Source organism: Pygocentrus nattereri, chromosome 2, assembly GCF_015220715.1.
Source record: "Pygocentrus nattereri isolate fPygNat1 chromosome 2, fPygNat1.pri, whole genome shotgun sequence".
Classification (NCBI taxonomy): Eukaryota; Metazoa; Chordata; class Actinopteri; order Characiformes; family Serrasalmidae; genus Pygocentrus; species Pygocentrus nattereri.
The window spans coordinates 34,133,521-34,152,093 of NC_051212.1; the positions used below are offsets into that span (position 1 = coordinate 34,133,521).

At 40.0% G+C, this 18,573-nt stretch overlaps 1 protein-coding gene and 1 long non-coding RNA gene across 2 annotated transcripts in view; one reads left to right on the plus strand and one right to left on the minus strand.

Annotated features, from left to right (window-relative positions):
* LOC119265261 overlaps positions 1 to 12,895 on the plus strand; it is an 18,538-nt gene extending 5,643 nt beyond the window's left edge. Inside the window, exons 2-5 of the long non-coding RNA XR_005131538.1 lie at positions 6,937 to 7,021; positions 7,173 to 7,332; positions 12,589 to 12,703; positions 12,848 to 12,895. This is a non-coding gene — a long non-coding RNA (uncharacterized LOC119265261). The remainder of the gene's footprint in view (positions 1 to 6,936; positions 7,022 to 7,172; positions 7,333 to 12,588; positions 12,704 to 12,847) is intronic.
* The window catches only part of LOC108436144 (cytochrome P450 7A1), an 18,175-nt gene extending 1,964 nt beyond the window's left edge, over positions 1 to 16,211 (minus strand). The window contains exons 1-5 of the mRNA XM_017712437.2: positions 16,043 to 16,211; positions 11,192 to 11,432; positions 9,813 to 10,402; positions 7,180 to 7,310; positions 696 to 874 (exon numbers count right to left, since the gene is read on the minus strand). Of these exons, the coding sequence (XP_017567926.1) occupies positions 696 to 874; positions 7,180 to 7,310; positions 9,813 to 10,402; positions 11,192 to 11,432; positions 16,043 to 16,128 (1,227 nt within the window). The 5' untranslated portion in view covers positions 16,129 to 16,211. The remainder of the gene's footprint in view (positions 1 to 695; positions 875 to 7,179; positions 7,311 to 9,812; positions 10,403 to 11,191; positions 11,433 to 16,042) is intronic.
* Between the last annotated feature and the right edge of the window lie 2,362 nt (positions 16,212 to 18,573).

An 18,573-nucleotide genomic window follows, 5' to 3' on the forward strand; every position in this document is an offset into this window, starting at 1 on the left:
GTGGTTTTAACAACTCATTCTTTACATCCTCTTACTCAAAAAACAAGACTCCATCTGATGTCAGATGTTATGGCTAGACTTTCCATAGAAAGGGGTATAGTCGTGCTCTTTTTCAATTAACGATTATTTGCATCAACCAGTTATTCAGTTTAATCTGCTCAGTGCAAAAAAAAAAAAAAAAAAAAAAAAAAGCAAACAAGAAGTTTGCTAGAAGTGATGGTGGAGGAAACAGCCTTAATCTATATTAACAATTATATCTTGTGAAACACATTAGAAGTTAGTTGTTGAGGCTTGTCAGTTTTTACAGTCTAAGATAAGTCTGAGTCTGACAGGAGGCTAAGAAAATATTTCTTAACTCAAGAATTTACGTTTGTGACTCCTGGCCAAGAGTTCTTCACTTGCTGCTTGAGCAAAAACAAGACCTTCAAAACAGAAGAGCAGGTGCTTTCCCCCAACTTCCCACAACCTTCCTCTCAATTGAGTTCACCTTCCTGTGGTGACTTTGGAACTTGACAGTTTAATGATGATTCCAAGCTAAATATTAAAGTGGGAGGAGGGAGTAATTGAGGGCGATGACTCAACACTGAATCAGGTATTATTCACTGGGTTGACTGACACTGAACTCTGCTGATATGTGAATGAACATTTTGCAGTTGAGAAATTGCTGTTTAATTGTGAAGGCCTGAAACAGTTACCATGGGGTGGGGGTAGATGTCAGGGTCCATGTGGATGAGCTGGGGGTAGAGGGCAATGTAGTCTCCTTTTCTAATGGCTGCTGTTTTCCCAGAGTCCAGTGTGAGAGTGAAGTCATTATTGGCAACTCTTATCATAATAGAAGCACTGGAAAGACGAAGAGCTTCCTTGATTATACTCTCTGCAAAAGAAACGTGCAACCACATTAACAGTGATTTCTGCTTTGGGAGAGACTTTTCCTGTGCAGACGTCTACATACTTCCTTCAGTCAGTTCACATACTAAGTTCTAACTCAGTCCAATAGTCTGTAACACGTTGTGTTGTTTACTTAATAATATTAAATAATTTGAGCAAGTTTTTTTATACAGTATACCTTGGAATCTCAGCTACAAATGAAGACACTGTAATTCTTGCACTTATGGTTTATAAAAAGTTGAAAATGACAGGAGAGCAAATGTACCAACTAACCCCAAATGCAGGGTTCATTGTGACAGATTAAGAGACAATTGTAACAGTAAAATATTTTGTAAATCAATATAAATCACAATTCACCCAGTATAGCCATAAGTTGTCAACCTGTCAAATTTGTTTCTCGCACAAAATAGAAGAGCAAATATCAATAAAATAACACTGAAATATTTTATTTACCTGACATCTATAGCACATTAATGAATATGTGCAAAAAAAAAAAAAAAAAAAACTTTCAAAAATTGTACTGTTTTGAATTCATATGGGTAAAAATGGTCTTCTCTGTTTACTGTAGGAGGCTTCAGCCCAACCCTCACATACGGCATCTGTGTGCTGTGAGTGATGCGGAAAGTCATGATTTTCATTACGGCACCTTGGTTAAATGGTCAGAACTTTCACACAGGCTGCATGTGCAAAGTGGCAGAGCATCCCAGACGCCACACAAAACTTAAAACAATACAAACTTAAACGCTTTTTAAATTTAATTTATGATGAAATACAAGTTAAACATTCCTTACTGCAAACAGATTACCCAGTTCATCTACCAGACTTGAATGCTGTTAAGGGCAAACAAATAACATGCACTTTCATAAATTTTATTTTTAATCGAGCAGAGTGACTGATGTGACCATTTATCTGTCTGGAAAATCTGTCTGTATAACCGTCTCACTGTATAAAAAGGTCAGCGCGTTCGAGCTATAGCACTCAGGCTGCCACAACACTCACCCCACGCAGAAGCAGTATGTGTGAATAAGGTCTTGCTGTAACACGTGCCAGCTCACACTGAATTGTTTATATGCTTTAAAATGTGCTTTAAGAGAATGATTCAAATAATAAAGTGTGAATTTCATGACTTTTACTTACAACTCAGTAACCACTAGTGATAAAAAGTTATTCATATATCTACTTATCATATCAAATATCTAGTCCATTGCTGTCACAATTCACATAAGATGCTGCTGTGTGCATGACAATATGACTAAAAGTTAAATTTTACCCATGTTAGTTTGTGCCTATTAACAAAATCATTGAAAACAAATCTCCAAAATTATAACTTCACAGGAAAAGAGAAAATAATCTTAAACATGTTGTATATTAATATAACACAATTTTAAAAATTGTTTAAAATGTATTTAGAACAAGAAGTTATTATATAAATAGCATTTCTATCAGACCGATCATAAAGTATTCCCATGATATAAAAAGCCACTGATGTTTTCAAGCTAAGTGGAAAGATTCCGAAAATGGGGAAAAAAAATAAAAAAAACATTTTGGTATGATTATCATTTTCAGCCCCCTGAACCTCGTGCCTTGCCACTTTCACTTTGCTCTTTTCCAGCATTATCTAGGAATGCCAGATGATGCCAAGCACTATTTCGATCCCTGCCTACACAGTGTCTGCAGCCTGCTTTGCTTGCTTTGTTCATGGGCTCCTTTACTGGGTGGCAATCAAGGAAATCCACTCAAACCACATAATTAGGTGGAAGTTAAGTTCCACGGACATCAAATTACCTCTAAAGAAAGCACCATACTGAAAGCAAAAAGTTTCTTTACAGTGTTTACAGTCTTCCTATGTGTTCCTGCAATGTTTTAGAAAATCCCTGTCTGTGGTTTTAATGACTCATATTTTACTTCCTCTTAGTCATGAAAAGACTCCATCTGATGTTGCCAATGTATGGCTAGACTTTCCACAGACACCCTAATCTTAAGGCTGAACATTTTCATTAAAGTGGTGCTCTAATACTGAAACTGAAATTGTTCCGTCTGAAAGTTACCACATGACGATTTTCATCGTTCTTTGACATTTTACAAAAGAAACTATCAAAACACCAAACTGGTGTTAACTGAGCTACCTTTAAATGTAAATTATATTTGGATGTTCTTCAGAAAATGTAACAATGAAAAGCATTAAAAAGATTTAATGCTTCAGTAATTTTGAAACTAAATCCTAAAACACATGCTGTAGTGGAATAAAGCAATCTTATCATTGCAAAATAATTGCTGGATGTTATCAAAGAATCATTTTTTTCAGAATGAAAGACTCTGGCCACCATGTATACCACAACATATATTTTTTCTTCATATATTAAAACAGATCGCTGCTCAAGAAAAAAAAAACATCTCTCCTTTTTTTATTTTTACTTTTCTAGCACAGCTGATGTCCTTTACACTGTACGAAAAATTCATGATGAATGAACAAATAAAAATAATTTTAAAAATTTCTTTATATTGACTTATCAAATTTAAGGAGGATTTTGCTCTCTCTTGTAAAAGTAAAGTTTTTGTAAAGATATTTGCTTTTCTTGGACAACAACAGTATTTTAATGTTTCAGTATCAACTTCAACGGCATATGAAATCATAACAGATCAGTTCTACCACGTTCTCAAACACCAAGGCTACAAACAGCAGGATTTAGCCTTCAAATCAAATAGACTTCAAAAATGTGACACTACACTATATTGTGTTACTAAAACACTTTCAAAATATAATCCCAATTCCAAAAAAGTTGGGACGCTGTGTAAAATGTAAATAAATGTAAATAAAAATGCAATCACTTGCAAATCTCATAGAACACATCAGATCAAGTGAGAAAGTGAGACATTTTACCATTTCATGAAAAACATTAACTCATTTAGGACTTGGTGGCAGCAACGAATCTCAAAAAAGGGCCACATCTACCATTGTGTAGCATCCCCTCTTCTTTTAACAACAGTCTGTAAACGTCTGGGAAGTGAGGAGACTGACTGCTAGAGTTTTGGGAGAGGAATGTTATCCCATTTTTTGTCTGGTGTAGGATTCTAGATGCTCAACAGTCCCGAGTCTTCTTTGCCAGATTTTTCATTTCGTGATGCGCTAAATGTTTTCTGTTGGTGAAAGGTCTGGACTGCAGGCAGGTCAGTTCATCACCTGGATTCTTCTTCTATGAAGCCATGCTGTTGTGATGGATGCAGTATGAGGTTTAGCATTGTGTTGCTGAAATATGTGATATCTGCCCTGAAAGAGACGGTGTCTGGATGGGAGCATATGTTGTTCTAAAACCTCTATAAACTGTGCAGCATTGATAGCGCATTTCCAGATGTGTAAGCTGCCCACACTATAGGGACTAATGCATACCATCCGAGATGCTGGCTTTTAAACTGTGCACTAATACCAAGTTGGATTGTCTCTCTAGAGTCCACAGGAATCTCTAAAATGCTCTTTTTATACATGGTCATGTGAGTTAGTTGAAAATTGACCCTCCAGTTTTTATTAGTATCACTTACTTTTCCAGTCTTTTCTTGCCCCTGTCCCAACTTTGAGATGTATTGCTGCCATTAAGTTCTAAACGAGTCCTGTGTGTTCTATGTTCTATCATGAATAAAATGTGTCTGAGATTTGCAAATCATTGCTTTCTGGTTTTATTCATATTTATTCACATTTTACACAGCATGCCAACTTTTGTGGAATTGGGGTTTTAAAAGGAAATATCTTCAAGTACTTATAAAAATATGTTAATTAGGCAAGGGAGGTGGGGACCCACAGTTCATATTTTGTGGAGCCCTGCTGTATAACATTGTAAAAGCTGAACAATTTTCAGAAGATTGGAAATAGATTTACACTTGTACATTTTGTTAGTTAGCTGCTGTTTGATTTATCATCCCGTGAACACTGTCCAGCTTAGTCAGCTGAGGATGCTACTTTAAAAACTATTTAAAAGCTGTACTTGAATGAGAGGGCTATGATCACGGATTGTCCTATTTTAATTGCCTCACTTGCAGCCTTGTAGTCCTCAGTTGTACATGTCCATGAGAGCCATGTAGGGTGTCATATTTCTCATTTTAGTGTTAATGGGAGGGGATGGTTTTGTTTAAAGCACTTTCAGATATTCAGATGCGAGATTAGATGAACCTGTTTGAGTCAATGTCACGGTTTGCTCCTCCCACTACTCCATGTGCTCCTTTGTTTTGATCTTCCATGTGCGTTTGTTTTGGTTTTCAAGCCCTGCCCATTGTTTGGTTACTCCGCATCTGATTGTTTTCACCTGTCCCTCGTCTTCCCGGTATGTATTTAAGCCCTGTTTTCGCTGGTCTTTGCATCCGTCTTTGTTTGATATGTTTGTCTGTCAGATTCTGGTTAGTGTTTCTCGTCATGTCTGTATCTGAATCTCTCCATGTTGGCTTCATGAACCTGGACTGTTATGACCCTGAATTTGGATTTGCCCTCAATAAAAGTCGCTTACCTCCGCACATACGTCTGCTAACTTGCTCTGCGTTACAGTCAAGCTGAAGAAAGAGGCCTTCAGGGACTGGATGGCCCGAAGGACTCCCAACTCAGCAGAGAGGTACCGACAGGCTAAAAAGGTAGCAGCTGCAACAGTGGCAGAAGCAAAATCCAGGGCATGGGAGGAGTTTGGTGAGGTCATGGAAAAAGACTCGCTCGGCCTCAAAGAGGTTCTGGACAACTGTCCGTCTACTCAGTAGTGGTCAGGGAGGCTGCGCCCAAGCTGTATTTGGCAAGGATGGAGAAACTGACTTCAAATGAGGATATTGTCGGTCGGTGGAAGGAGCACTTTGAAGAACTCCTTAATCCGGGAGACATGCCTCCTTCACAGGAGTCAGGGCCGGAGACCTCTGGCGTGTCAAGCTCCATTTCCCTGGTGGAGGTCACTGAGGTAGTTGGCAAGCTCTTCAGTGGCAAGGCACCGGGAGTGGATGAGATTTGTCCGAAGATGCTTAAGGCTCTGGATATTGTGGGGCTGTCATGGGTGATGCGCCTCTGCAACGGACCTCTGGAACAGTACCTTTGGACTGGCAGACCAGGGTGGTGGTCCCCATTTTTAAAACAGGGGACTGGAGGGTGTGTGCCAACTATCAGGGTATCACACTGCTCAGCCTCCCTGGGGAAAGTCTATGCCAAGGTGCTGGAAAGGGGACTCTAACCGATAGTTGAACCTCAGATTGAGGAGGAACAATGCGGATTCCATCCCGGCCGTGGAACAATGGACCAGCTTTTCACCCTCTCGCGGATTGTTGAGGGGGCATGGGAGTTTGCCAACCCAGTCTACATGTGTTTTGTGGATTTGGAGGAGGCTGTAATTTCCCTCTGGGATCAATAAAGGATTCAGATTCTGATTATGACCGGGTTCCCCGAGATTTCTTGTGGGAGGTCCTTCAGGAGTATGGGGTACCAGGGCTACTACATCGGGCCATTCAACCTCTGTACTCCTAGAGTGAGAGCTGTGTTCATATACTCAGCATTAAGTCGGACCCTTTCAGTATTAGTGTTGGGCTCCGGCAGGGTTGTGCCCTGTCTCTCCTGTTTGTGATATTCATGGACAGGGTATCAAGGCATAGCCAAGATGGGAACAGGATGGCATTCCCACTCCAGGTAAGGGGAGAGGACTTACCCCAGGTTTAGGAGTTCAATATCTCGAGGTCTTGTTCATGAGTGATGGGAAGAGGGATCGTGAGATTGGCCGCAGGATGGGACAGGCAGCAGCATTAATGCGGTCACTGTACTGGACTGTAGTGGTGAAGAGGGAGCTGAGCCATAAGGCAAAGCTCTATGTTTTTCCAGTTGGTCTACATCCTGACCTGACATCCACACCTGTCTCAAACACAATATCTCTTGCCCTGTAAACTTCCACATCTGTTTCAAACACGCACAATGTCTCTTGCATGTTAATAATGTCATATATATGCAGGCTTCTAGACAGCTGGTTATAAAGTTCAAACTAAGAAAAAAAAAAAAAGTATAAACCGTGCTTAAAATTTGTAATTTATTTCATTAACTAGCCCTGCGATGGACCAGTCCAGGGTGTGTCCTGCCTTTCACCCAATGACAGCTGGGATAGGCTCCAGCACCCCTCATTCCCAGAAGGTAAAGTGGCTTAGAAGAGGTGTGTGTGTGTGTATTAACTAGTTTTTAACTAGTTATTAATGCATTGGCTTTGGTAATCCTAATAGTGATCAAATATTTGTATACACTTTTATCCAGAATATTTCTATTTACCAGTATCTCTCAATCACAGGACCTACCTAGCACAGTCATGGAGTCCAGTTGCTGTTTGGAGAGGCTGATTGGCATGTCATGGTCATTCATTGGCTGGTCTAACTCCTGCAAGACCTTGTCCACTTCAGTACGAGCTGCAGCAAGAGCTTCTGGACATCTGACAATCACAAGACGTGCAAGTAGAGATGACAAACATTAATGTTTACTACAAAAAAAAAAAAAGAAAAAACAAAAAAGAAAAAAACCTAAAATGTAGTCAAACAGCCAAGACATGTTATTTTGCACTAGAGCTATGAGGCTAACATAGCTAACATGTAATGGAAGCTTATACCCACCAGTTAGTATACCATGTATACCATGTTACCATGCAAGGCTAAACCATCACACACTCACCTTAAAAACAAACAATGTCCACTTACATGGTGAGTGATCATTTAGGAATACTTCTTGCTAAGGCTGACCTAAATGATCTGAAAACTTAAGTAATCATTTGCTAATGACACCCATATTAAAATATGACTGCTCACTCACAAGGTATCCAGTTACTGTACAGCGCAATTAAATGGGCTGAAATAATAATCAACATTAGAAACTTACAAAAGATAAAAGGAAAATAAAAGAACTAAAACACACAAAAAAACAGCTTGAAAGTAGTTAGCAGACCGTCAACACGACAAAGACGGGAAACTGTCTTTATTGGCTCGTGAGTTAAAGCTTTGTTAATAATGCTTTAACTGAACTAAAGGTGTAATCTCTTATTATATTCATGTGGTAAGATTGTCACGTTATAGTATTGTTTAAATCAGACTGAGCAAATGACATTCAAGCTAGCAGTGGGAATTTACACAAGTGAACTATGTTCTGTGAGAGATCTGTGATTAGTAGCCGCTGCTCCATTGCCATTTTGTTAATGCCACAAAGCACATAGGCCAGAGCACATAGCCATGTTGTTTATTTCTGCTTGCATTATGAGAAATGGACGCCAACTGAGTTATTTTGGGTTCTCTTGACCTTGTTGCACAAGTGCTACACTAAGCTGGTAGTTATTTCTCTATTTAGTGTTTTTTTTTTTTTTCTCAATCCACAAAAGCTGTAGGATATAAACTACAGTACGTTCTATTATCAAAGGCCTTTAAGACAGAGTATGAAAAATGGTAACAATACACAAATTATAGCCAATGAAGTTGAATGTTTCATAAATTCATGCTAGTCACCTTGCCTCAGGATAAACCACACCACTTTCCACATGACCACTCTAGCTACAAAAATAGATGCCTCATGAAGAAATGACATTTTCGAGTGGTTTAAATGATCAGATGGTGACAAACACGCTCAGGGAAATCTGTGATAAGAATTTGGTACACCACAGACGCACAATAAGCTTGATTCCTCATTTCAAATATACAAGTTTAATAATCTTATCCATGTAAGTGTACATGTAATTGTAGAGTAAAGGAGGCACAAGCAATCATGTGTCTAGTTCATACTGTCTGAACTCTGCCACATGGAGACATCAAGCGAGGGTATCAGCTTTTTTCTTTTCAAATTTAACAGCTTTTGTAGCATATTTATTATTTGACAGCACAAACAGCATATCTGGTTTTTACCATGAAATCTGAAACTACTAATTCACCAAAATGATAGCATTTTAAAGGGCGCATATCCTAGATTTTTCTTGTTTTTTTATTTTTCTTTCCCTGGGAAACTTTATGCACCACAAACACTAATAACCCACTTTGCCATGACCATTTTCCAAACTCTCTTAAAAATGTAACTTTTTGTTACCTTTAAGGCTGATATGATAAATTAACACTGTCCTGATTGGCTGCCCTGTACTGTCTGGTATGAAACACTCCTTATAAACTTTGCATGTACTCATGTAGGCTGAATAGGAGGATATGCATAAATGTGTTCATTTGTCATGACCTGACAAAAACAATAAATTAAAATGGGTTGTTTTGAAGCCAGGTTTTTGTATATGGGCAGTAAGGGGAAGTAAATGTTGCATGTTGAAATTTTAACAATATTTACATACAACATTAAATGTTGTATTCCAGAGAATCCATGCAAGTAAAAATAACAGATGTGGCACCTACAAAAACACAACAGGTCAGGAGGTCGGGATGTTTTGATGGATGCAAGATGTATGTTTAGCAGTCAGTATGAAATGGAATATTGATCATTTTATCAGACGTACGACTAAAACGTTTCAAATATTTTTGTTTTTAAGGGTGACTGAGAATTATCTGGATCCTTGTTCTGAAATATCAGTGAGTATTCAAAACCTGTAAAATGCTGTTCAGGCCAGCCCAACAGTTGGTACACTAACGTGTGCCCAGTTTCCCATAAAGGATCTTAGTGTTAAGATCATCTTACGTGGGAGACCGTGTTCGGTGTGGTGCTTGTTCTACCATTTAGGAAACATCTTTGTGCTAAGGTGCTTTTGGGAAAAACAAGCCCTGGAGGTATTAGCTTCTGCTTCTTGTTAGCTATGCAAGTCTTTAGCTCCAATGCAAAAATAAAGAAGTTCAAACAAACCTGTCTTCGCTGGCTGGTGTCATTTGGGTTAAGTGGGAAATTGTATAAATTTGCAAACAGTACATTTGTGACTTGCATTTTGTAGCTTTTGAATATATATGAATGCATGTAATTTTACTACCTCAGAGTATAGTAGAGGCTCCAAAAGGCAGACGGCAGCGTGTTGGCTTGCGATGCCCAGAGCATGCATACATGCGTACGTGCTTTCCCAATTTCATCCAAGTGCATGTGATCAAATGCGTTCATCCTAAGCTGAATCAGATCTGAAATGCTCATCCTTTGACGAAGTTCACCATGCAGCAGTTTCTCCGCTAATGCTTCCCTTGCCCACAGTGCAGGTATACATAATGTGATAGGCATACCTGCTGCCATCACAGGAAATGCCCGGTCAAAAGTAAAAAAATCTTGCTTTGCCTTCTTCATGCATGTATCAACACCTCCTGTGCTGCCTGCCTCAACTCCATTCTTCCTGCCAAATATTGTCAGGTATCCAGCCTCAAACATGATTCGGCTGGTGAAACTCTGCAACCCCTCCTCCTTCCAATTCTTTTCACTGGGCAGGTGCTGCCCTAAAACTGTCTGCAGGTTATCTAGCATGGACTCTGATAGCTGCTCAAGGGGCAGGCCCTGCAGTGTTTGTGTAAAGATAGAGTGGACCTTATCGTAGCTTTCACTGTACACTGGAGTTGTGAAATCAGCATGACCAAATACCTGCAAGATATGAGATCAGTGATGGGGTTAGGATAGTGAGGCAAGCTGACATTTGAAACTTATAAATAAAAAAAAAATAATTACTTTCCAGTTTCATTCAAAGAACCACATAATGTGCTACACTGAAAGCAGCACTGAAGAGGCAACTGGCTGTTTAGCACAAAGAGCAGATAACTTAACAGCATTTTGGTTTAGGTGTGGCAGGAGCAATCAAATACAGCATACGTGCACTTGCCAAACTCATGTTATTTATCTCAGAAAATTCAAAAAAAAAAAAAAAAAAAAAAAAAAAAATCACATGGGCGCATGTTTGTTTGGAGTAAGCAAAAAAAAAAAAAAAAAAAAAAAAAAAAAAAAAAGTCTGCAGATTCCAATTTTATAAAAAAAATAAATAAATCTGCTGATTCTGAACATGATATATGACTTTTTGCAACATTACTCACGCCTTTCCATGTCTAGATGCAACATTTCAATCAGTAAAAGTATTTCCTTCTATTGTGAATAAGCACTTCCTGTGCTCATAAAACACACACACACAGAGAGAGAGAGAGAGAGAGAGAGAGAGAGAGAGAGAGAGAGAGAGAGAGAGAGAGAGAGAGAGAGAGAGAGAGAGAGAGAGAGAGAGAGAGACACACAGGACTTGATCCGATTGGTGAGGCTCATATTTGGGTAAAAGTTGAGGGGATACGAAAGAGGACATTCAAGGTGAACGTTAACTTTCAGATGAACAGTCTCAAGAGCAGCACATAGAACTTTTCCTTCACATTGTTTCCAAACCTGTGTCCTTACCCGATGAGAGAAGCCCATGGCAAACTCATGAAAGTCAAGGTTTCGGCCCTGACGCATCACCACAGAGAAAGAGAAGGGGTCTGTGATGAAGGTCAAGTACTTCCCCGCAATCCTACATGTAAAGATGTCTCCGTATTTTTGCTGAGTTGCCCGCAGGAAGCTTAGTGGGTTTTTGGCATAGTCCAGCATAACACCAAAAAACGGCAGCCATCCTTTCACTAGTTGAGGTTCTCCCTGCTGCCTGCAGATACACACATACATACATACATACATAGACACAGCTTGTAGTAATAATATAAAAATAACTTCCTTCTGTTTCAATTTCCTGTTTTGTTTCACTTATCATAAAGAATGAAGATACAGTAGGGTGCAAAATAGACCATCAATTTATTTAATGTATGTGTTTGTACCCAGAAGATTCTGCCCCAACTATTTTGTTTGTCTGTACCTATATGGTCATATCTACCACAGCCGTTACTCATCATGTATAGAGTGGACCTGTAAATGTGGGCTGGTCTGAATGTGGGTGCTTGTGTGCATGAAATAAAGACCAATTCCTTCAGACACAAGGCCACTATACTGATTTGTAAAGGGTTTGGATTCTTCATCTGGTGCCATTACCTAGATTAGACCTTTCATTACTATGCTGTAGGTGAGTGGCCCATTTAAATAAATTCGAAATCAGCCTCTTTATTTATTGTCAAACCAGATGAACAGTTAGAAAGCCGTAGGATATGCAACATGGAAAGATAGTGGTAAACATGGGGGGGGGGCTTAAAAACTTAGAAGTGAAATGTTAGAGTCATAAATAAAAAAAATAAATAAATAAAAAATAAAAAAAATGTTGTTACAGTTTATGTTCTACCATGACATCAGACTAATTTGCAGGAGGAAACGTATCCAGATCTTCTGAATGTCAGGACAGCGAGTCAGAATCAGATTCTGGTGTCAGAAATTAAATACCTAAATTGCATTATGCTCTGCTCAGTGAACAGTCACACATTTAGCCACAGGGGGAATGTGTGTGTAAAAAAAAAAAAAAAAAATTTATATAGCCAATATAGTCCAGAACAGCTTGATAAGTAAGGATTTTAAACCCCCTTTAAGTTATGGGTCCCGTCCCTTTCATCAGCATGTTGCACTGTAAACGACGATTATATAACTTATATCTGTGGATAAGGTGTTAATTTTATTGCAACATATCGCTACAAGAGAGGTACAAGAATTGCATGATGAGCCAACTACAGATGAACATTTTAGATGAGCACAGGAAAGTACTTCAAGACCTCGGATCAGATTTTAGTTCCTGGTCTACAACAGCTGCATGCAAACATCTTATCTATTGTTTTACATATCTGTACCTGCTTATATGACTCAATTCTGTGAATGTTTCCTAGCACCTTCCAGACTGATGGATCATCATGATGACACTTGAAGGCCAGTTTCCTGGTTTGTGGAGGGCTTGGATGCCTAAGGGATGTTCTTTCACACCTCCAAAATTTAGTTTTTAAAGTTAGTAAAATGTTCTGTTTCTCATGATCCCAATAATGCCAAACACGTTCAAGGATGTTGAGATCTGGACTCTGGGGTGGTCAGTTCATTGTTCTGAGAACACCACCAGGTTCTTACTTTAATTTAGGTTTTTCTTTTTTTCAGTGAGGGCTTCTTGGCAGCTGCAAACCCCATCAGACTCATAGTGTTGAGCTGTCTTCTCACAGTGGAAGGATAAATAAAAACATGTGGATTTTATCAGATCTGAAGCAAGAGTGGAGTTTTTTCTCCTGTCTCTTGAAAAGAAAGCTTTAAGTGCTGTTTATCTGATGACAGTATTGGTTGTCTAGCAGGTTGCACAGCTGTTAGGAACTCCATTTTCTCAATATCTGTTAATTTTTTGAACTCCGTTTGAACCCAGTTTTGGACACTATTGTTTTTCCACTTACTTTACGCAGACTTTCTCATTTCTTATGCAAGTATATTATTCTCCATCTAATCTCCACTGAAAAAAAATCTGAAAATGAGTACTCTTTTACATAATGACCATTTTGACTGGTCATCCTAAATAAAGGGTGGTCTCTGATTTTTGCACAGTACTGTTTGTAACACACTGCCCGAATCAACATAAACACACAGTGGATAAGCAAAAGTGAATGCATACAAATATGCATTATGAATGGCTTTTAAAAAGTCTGCTAAGTAAAAACATTGTAAAGAATGCAATCTCAGGAAGTTGTCAAATGACTTTGGTTTCCAGATCCTGGCCAGCGTTGCCTGAACCTTATCAGTTATCAGTTCATAAATATAAACAATTTATTACCAATTATTCAAAAGTAAGATTTGGAATTCCTCAAGGCTCCATTTTAAGACCATTATTATTTACACTATACATGTTACCGTTAGGCACAGTTATAAGTAAGCATGCCATTAACTTTCATTGTTACGCAGATGATGTGCAATTGTACATATCAGCCAAGCCTGATGACAAATACAGATTAAAGAAAATACAGGACTGTGTAAAAGACGTGAAAAGCTGGATGAAATGGAATTTCCTCCTACTAAACAGTAACAAAACAGAGGTTCTCCTTCTGGGTCCAAAAGTGGCAAGAAATAAATTACCAGATTTAATTTAAAATCTCGCTGACTTTCCAGTTTCACCTGCTTCGGCAGCGTAAAATCTCAGCATCATAATAGATTCAGATTAATCATTCGATCAACACATAGGCAGCATCACTAGGACAGCTTTCCTACATCTTCACAACATTGCCAAGATAAGAAATGCCCTGTCCCTGCGTGATGGAGAAACACTAGTACATGCCTTTATTACTTCAAGGCTAGACTATTGTAATGCACTACTGTTAGGATGCACTAGCAGGAATTTAAGCAAACGTTAACTAGTTCAAATATATTTTATAAAATATCATATTTTATAAAATTTCATATCAGTCCAGTGCTATAGTCACTTCACTGGCTGCCTGTTAAATTCCATATTTATTACAAAATTCTTTTATTGACATATAAAGCACTACATGGACTCCTGAATAACTGCAAGATCTTATTTCCTATTATGAGCCATCACAATTACTCAGATCACAGAGTGCCGGCTTTTTAATAGTTCCTAGAATTCAGAAGGCTGCAGCTGGGGGAAGAGCCTTTTCTTATAAAGCCCCCAAACTCTGAAATTTTCTTCCAGAAAATGTTTGGGACTCAGACACAGTCGCAATCTTCAAATCTAGGCTGAAAAGTCATCTGTTCAGTTTAGCTTTTGGTAGGTAATGTTCCTCCTTAGATAAAGGCAGTAGGTCCAGGGGTCCATGGATACAGGGAATTATAGTAAACTGAGACGCTGTTGCTGTCGTCCCGCTGCTCACACGCGGTCACTCAGGTTTGCAGACGGTGGAGCGGAGGGATGCCAAACTGTTTCAGAGTGCTGCCATGTCTATGTGTCCTTCTGGCTCTCTCCTTTTAGTTAAGCAGTCAGTCAGATCTGCCGGAGTCATTAGCCAGACTCTGAAATGTTCACATTCCCTGTTTTACACACACCCAAACAGAACAAAACTAATTCTATCTCTCTACCTTCTTCTGAGTAAACAACTGCCCACCTGTCCAGCCGGACACTGAAGGATGACTGACTGTCGAGCTCTCCTGCTACCCGTTTCAGACCAGCTGCCCACGCCCAGCTACCGCCACCTGCCTTAGACTAGCTGCCCACCCTACACTGATGTTTTCATGAACGCCTAGCTATTACAACTACTAATACTACTGGTATTAATATTATTAGTATAATAACTTTGTAGGTAGTTTGACCAGAGGAGGACAGGTCCCCCCTTGTAAGCCTTGGTTCCTCCCAAGGTTTCTTCCTCAGCTCTGAGGGAGTTTTTCCTTGCCACTGTCTGTTTCCTTGCTTGCTCACCTGGAGGTGATGCTTTGTGATGACATCGGTTGTAAAAAGCGTTATATAAATAAATTCAACTTGACTTGAAAGTCCAGTCACGGTCATTAAATCATGGTAAATGACACGCTTCAGGACACAGCAGACATAAAAATGCTTTAAAGAAGGAAGCTTTACTGAGTCATTTGGAAATAACTAGAGAGGAATATGTGGAAATGGATGTTACTGAGTGTGTGAGCATAAGCACACTCATTCCTGGGCATCTAAAATTTTCTCATGAAACTGAATTGAATCCAGATGTGTTTGGCAGCTGGAAATGAGTGAACTCCAGAAGCATGTTCACACACAGGCCTGGGAAAATTAGCTTCAGCAGAAAAGCCTGTGGCACTCTGAGTCTTACTGAAAACTGTACTGAGAAAAAAACCTAAGAAAAATAAAAAAAATCTATCTAACTGCATGTCTGTCTATCAATCAATCTTCCTGTCTTTTTACCTGTCTGTCTGTCTATCTATCTGTTTAGCAGTCTATCCATCTCTATCTATCTATCTGCATGTCTTCTCATATATATATATATATATATATATCTGTCTGTCTGTCTGTCCTGTCGTTTCCCCACACCAGTTTGCAGTGCGCTTTCAAACTTGATCTGAGCTCTTCAACTACTAAAGAACAATTTCCCTTTACAAGCTCTTTTTTATTTATTTATTTTTTTTACAAGACATTGCTTCATACCAGGACGTAAAATCCTCGCGGGGAATCCCACTCTCTCTCTCTCTCTCGCTAACTCTAAAATTATGCTCTTCTCTGAAATGCAGACTTTATCTACTTCTACTTTTACAGCGTTGGGCTTCTAAAGAAAGTTCTTCAGAAAGGTTCAGTTTTCTGAAGCGTTCTTATAAACTCTCGCACAGCCGTGAAATGCAGAGCCAGTCTGGGCTGCTCTAATTGCAGGGTGCTGAACTCACCACCTCCTCGTCTCTCCGCAGACTCGCAGCAGTAAGAAATAAACTCCGGCGGCCAGAAAGCCAGCAGCGAGTAGCCATGCAGCCATGGCAAACAGCACAGACGCCCTCCGTCTACTCCGCTCTGCGTCTACTCCGCTCTGGACCTCCAGCAGTCAGCGGGCTATACCTCTTTTTGTAAGTCTTCCTCAAACCCCGCCTCCCGCGCTACGATTGGCTCATAAATGATGAACAGCAGCCGCAGCTACACGGTTTATGCTATTTGCTTTAAGAGCGTCAATCCTAGAGGTTGACACTATAAAACGACTCTAGAAAACTGATATGTAAAGAAAAACGAGAGCATTTTAAAATGGCTCAAGTGTAAAACTCCAACAGCGTTGCCTACTTGTCCTCTGCTGTAGTCTTGTGCTAACTATATAACATTAATACTGTGGGTTACTAACAACGATTCACGCAGTGCGACTTCTTTTACTCGGGGAATCAACAACACACACACCTGCAGTGAGTAGCAAGCAATCACCCAACGTGGTGATAATGACAGGCTCACATAATCGAGCACAGAGTGCTCGCTCGTATACACCACATCCCTCTTTTCCAAGACTTGGTCCAGACTATCGCCATCTGAACTTAATACATTAACTAAAGTGTATTAACTCAAACTCACTCTTATTTCAAGGTGTATATTCCAAAGCACTATAAATCATATTTTCAGTAAACAACTGACTTTTCAGTAAATCAGTATCAAACACTTTTCTGTCAAACTTTGCATTGTGTTCTGTTCACCTTTGTGTTTAGACTTTAAACAAATGTAAATAACGTCTTCTGTAAATTTTAACATTCACACTTCCTTTTTTTTTTTAAACAACAAGAACAAACTAAATGACCCGTTATGTCGTCCACTGGACTAGTCCCTGTACCTGGTAGGGCGTCTGACTGCCCTACCAGATCTGGTGTAGCAAGTAGGCTCATTGTCTCTGTTCTCATGAGGTGGAATGTGTGGTGTTGGTCTGATCTGGGTGTCTGAGGTGTTACCTCTGAGTCAAAGTGTTCATCAGGGTCTGTGTTCCGGAAAAGACTTGGATGTATCCTCCTCAGATGACGTCTATTCCTCCTGAACATCATACCTGCTGGAGTCTGCACGGTGTAGGAACGTGATTCATCTCATTTACATTTACATTTACAGCATTTAGCAGATGCTCTTATCCAGAGCGACTTACAAGAAGTGCTTTGTCAATCTAGAGAAAGTATCTTTGCTAGTTACCAATAGCTTAGAGAAAAAGACAGTCCTGAGCTCAGATACTGCTAGAAACAAAATGTCACTGCAGACACTGAGAGAAAAAGAAACAGAGTTGAACGCAGAACTCTGTGCCATTCAATGCAATACAATAACAATAAGATACAATACAATAGACTACAATACACAGTGCAGTACAATAAAATAAGTGCAGCTTGTAATTCAGTGCTCATTCAAGTGCTGTGTAAAGAGATGAGTCTTCAGTCTACGTTTGAAGACAGCAAGAGACTCTGCTGTTCAGACAGCCGGTGGGAGTTCATTCCACCACCTGGGTGCCAGTACAGAGAACATTCTCGATGCTTGTCTTCCGTGCACCTTGAAGGATGGCGGGTCAAGCCGAGCTGTACTCGAAGCTCGAAGGGCTCGTGGTACAGTTCGAGATTTCACCATTGCCATCAAGTAGGTAGGGGCTGGTCCATTTTTGGCTTTGTAGGCAAGCATTAGGGTTTTAAATCTCATGCGTGCAGCTACAGGAAGCCAGTGAAGGGAGCGCAGCAGTGGGGTGACGTGGCTGAACTTGGGGAGATTGAAGACGAGTCATGCTTCGGCATTCTGGATGAGTTGCAGAGGCTTGATGGTCTGCATGGGAAGACCAGCCAAGAGTGAGTTGCAGTAGTCAAGTCTTGAGATGACAAGAGACTGCACTAGCACCTGGGCGGCCTCTCGGGTGAGGAAGGGTCGGATCCTTCGGATGTTGTACAGGAGATACCTGCATGACCGAGTTCGGTTCGCGATGTGAATCGAAAATGATAACTGGCCATCCAGAGTCACACCAAGACTTCTTGCCTCTACAGATGGAACAATCAGGGAGTTCTCGAATGAGATGGCAAGATCATGATGAGGACCTGTAGTCGCAGGGATGAATATCAGCTCAGTCTTGCTGGGATTGAGCTATAGGTGGTGGGCTGCCATCCATGTAGAGATGTCAGACAGGCATGCTGAGATGCGACTGGAAACCTGTGTGTCAGAGGGAGAGAAAGAAAACATTAGTTGAGTGTCATCAGCATAACAGTGATAAGAGAAGCCATGAGAAGATATTACATCACCAAGAGAGCTAGTGTAAAGAGAAAAGAGAAGAGGACCCAGGACCGAGCCTTGGGGGACACCAGTGGAGAGCCTGCATGGAGAGGATGTGAACCCTCTCCATGTTACCTGATAAGAGTGATCCTCCAGATAGGACTTGAACCACTTCCACGCATAACCAGTGATTCCGAGGTTGGTGAGGATGTCCAGAAGGATC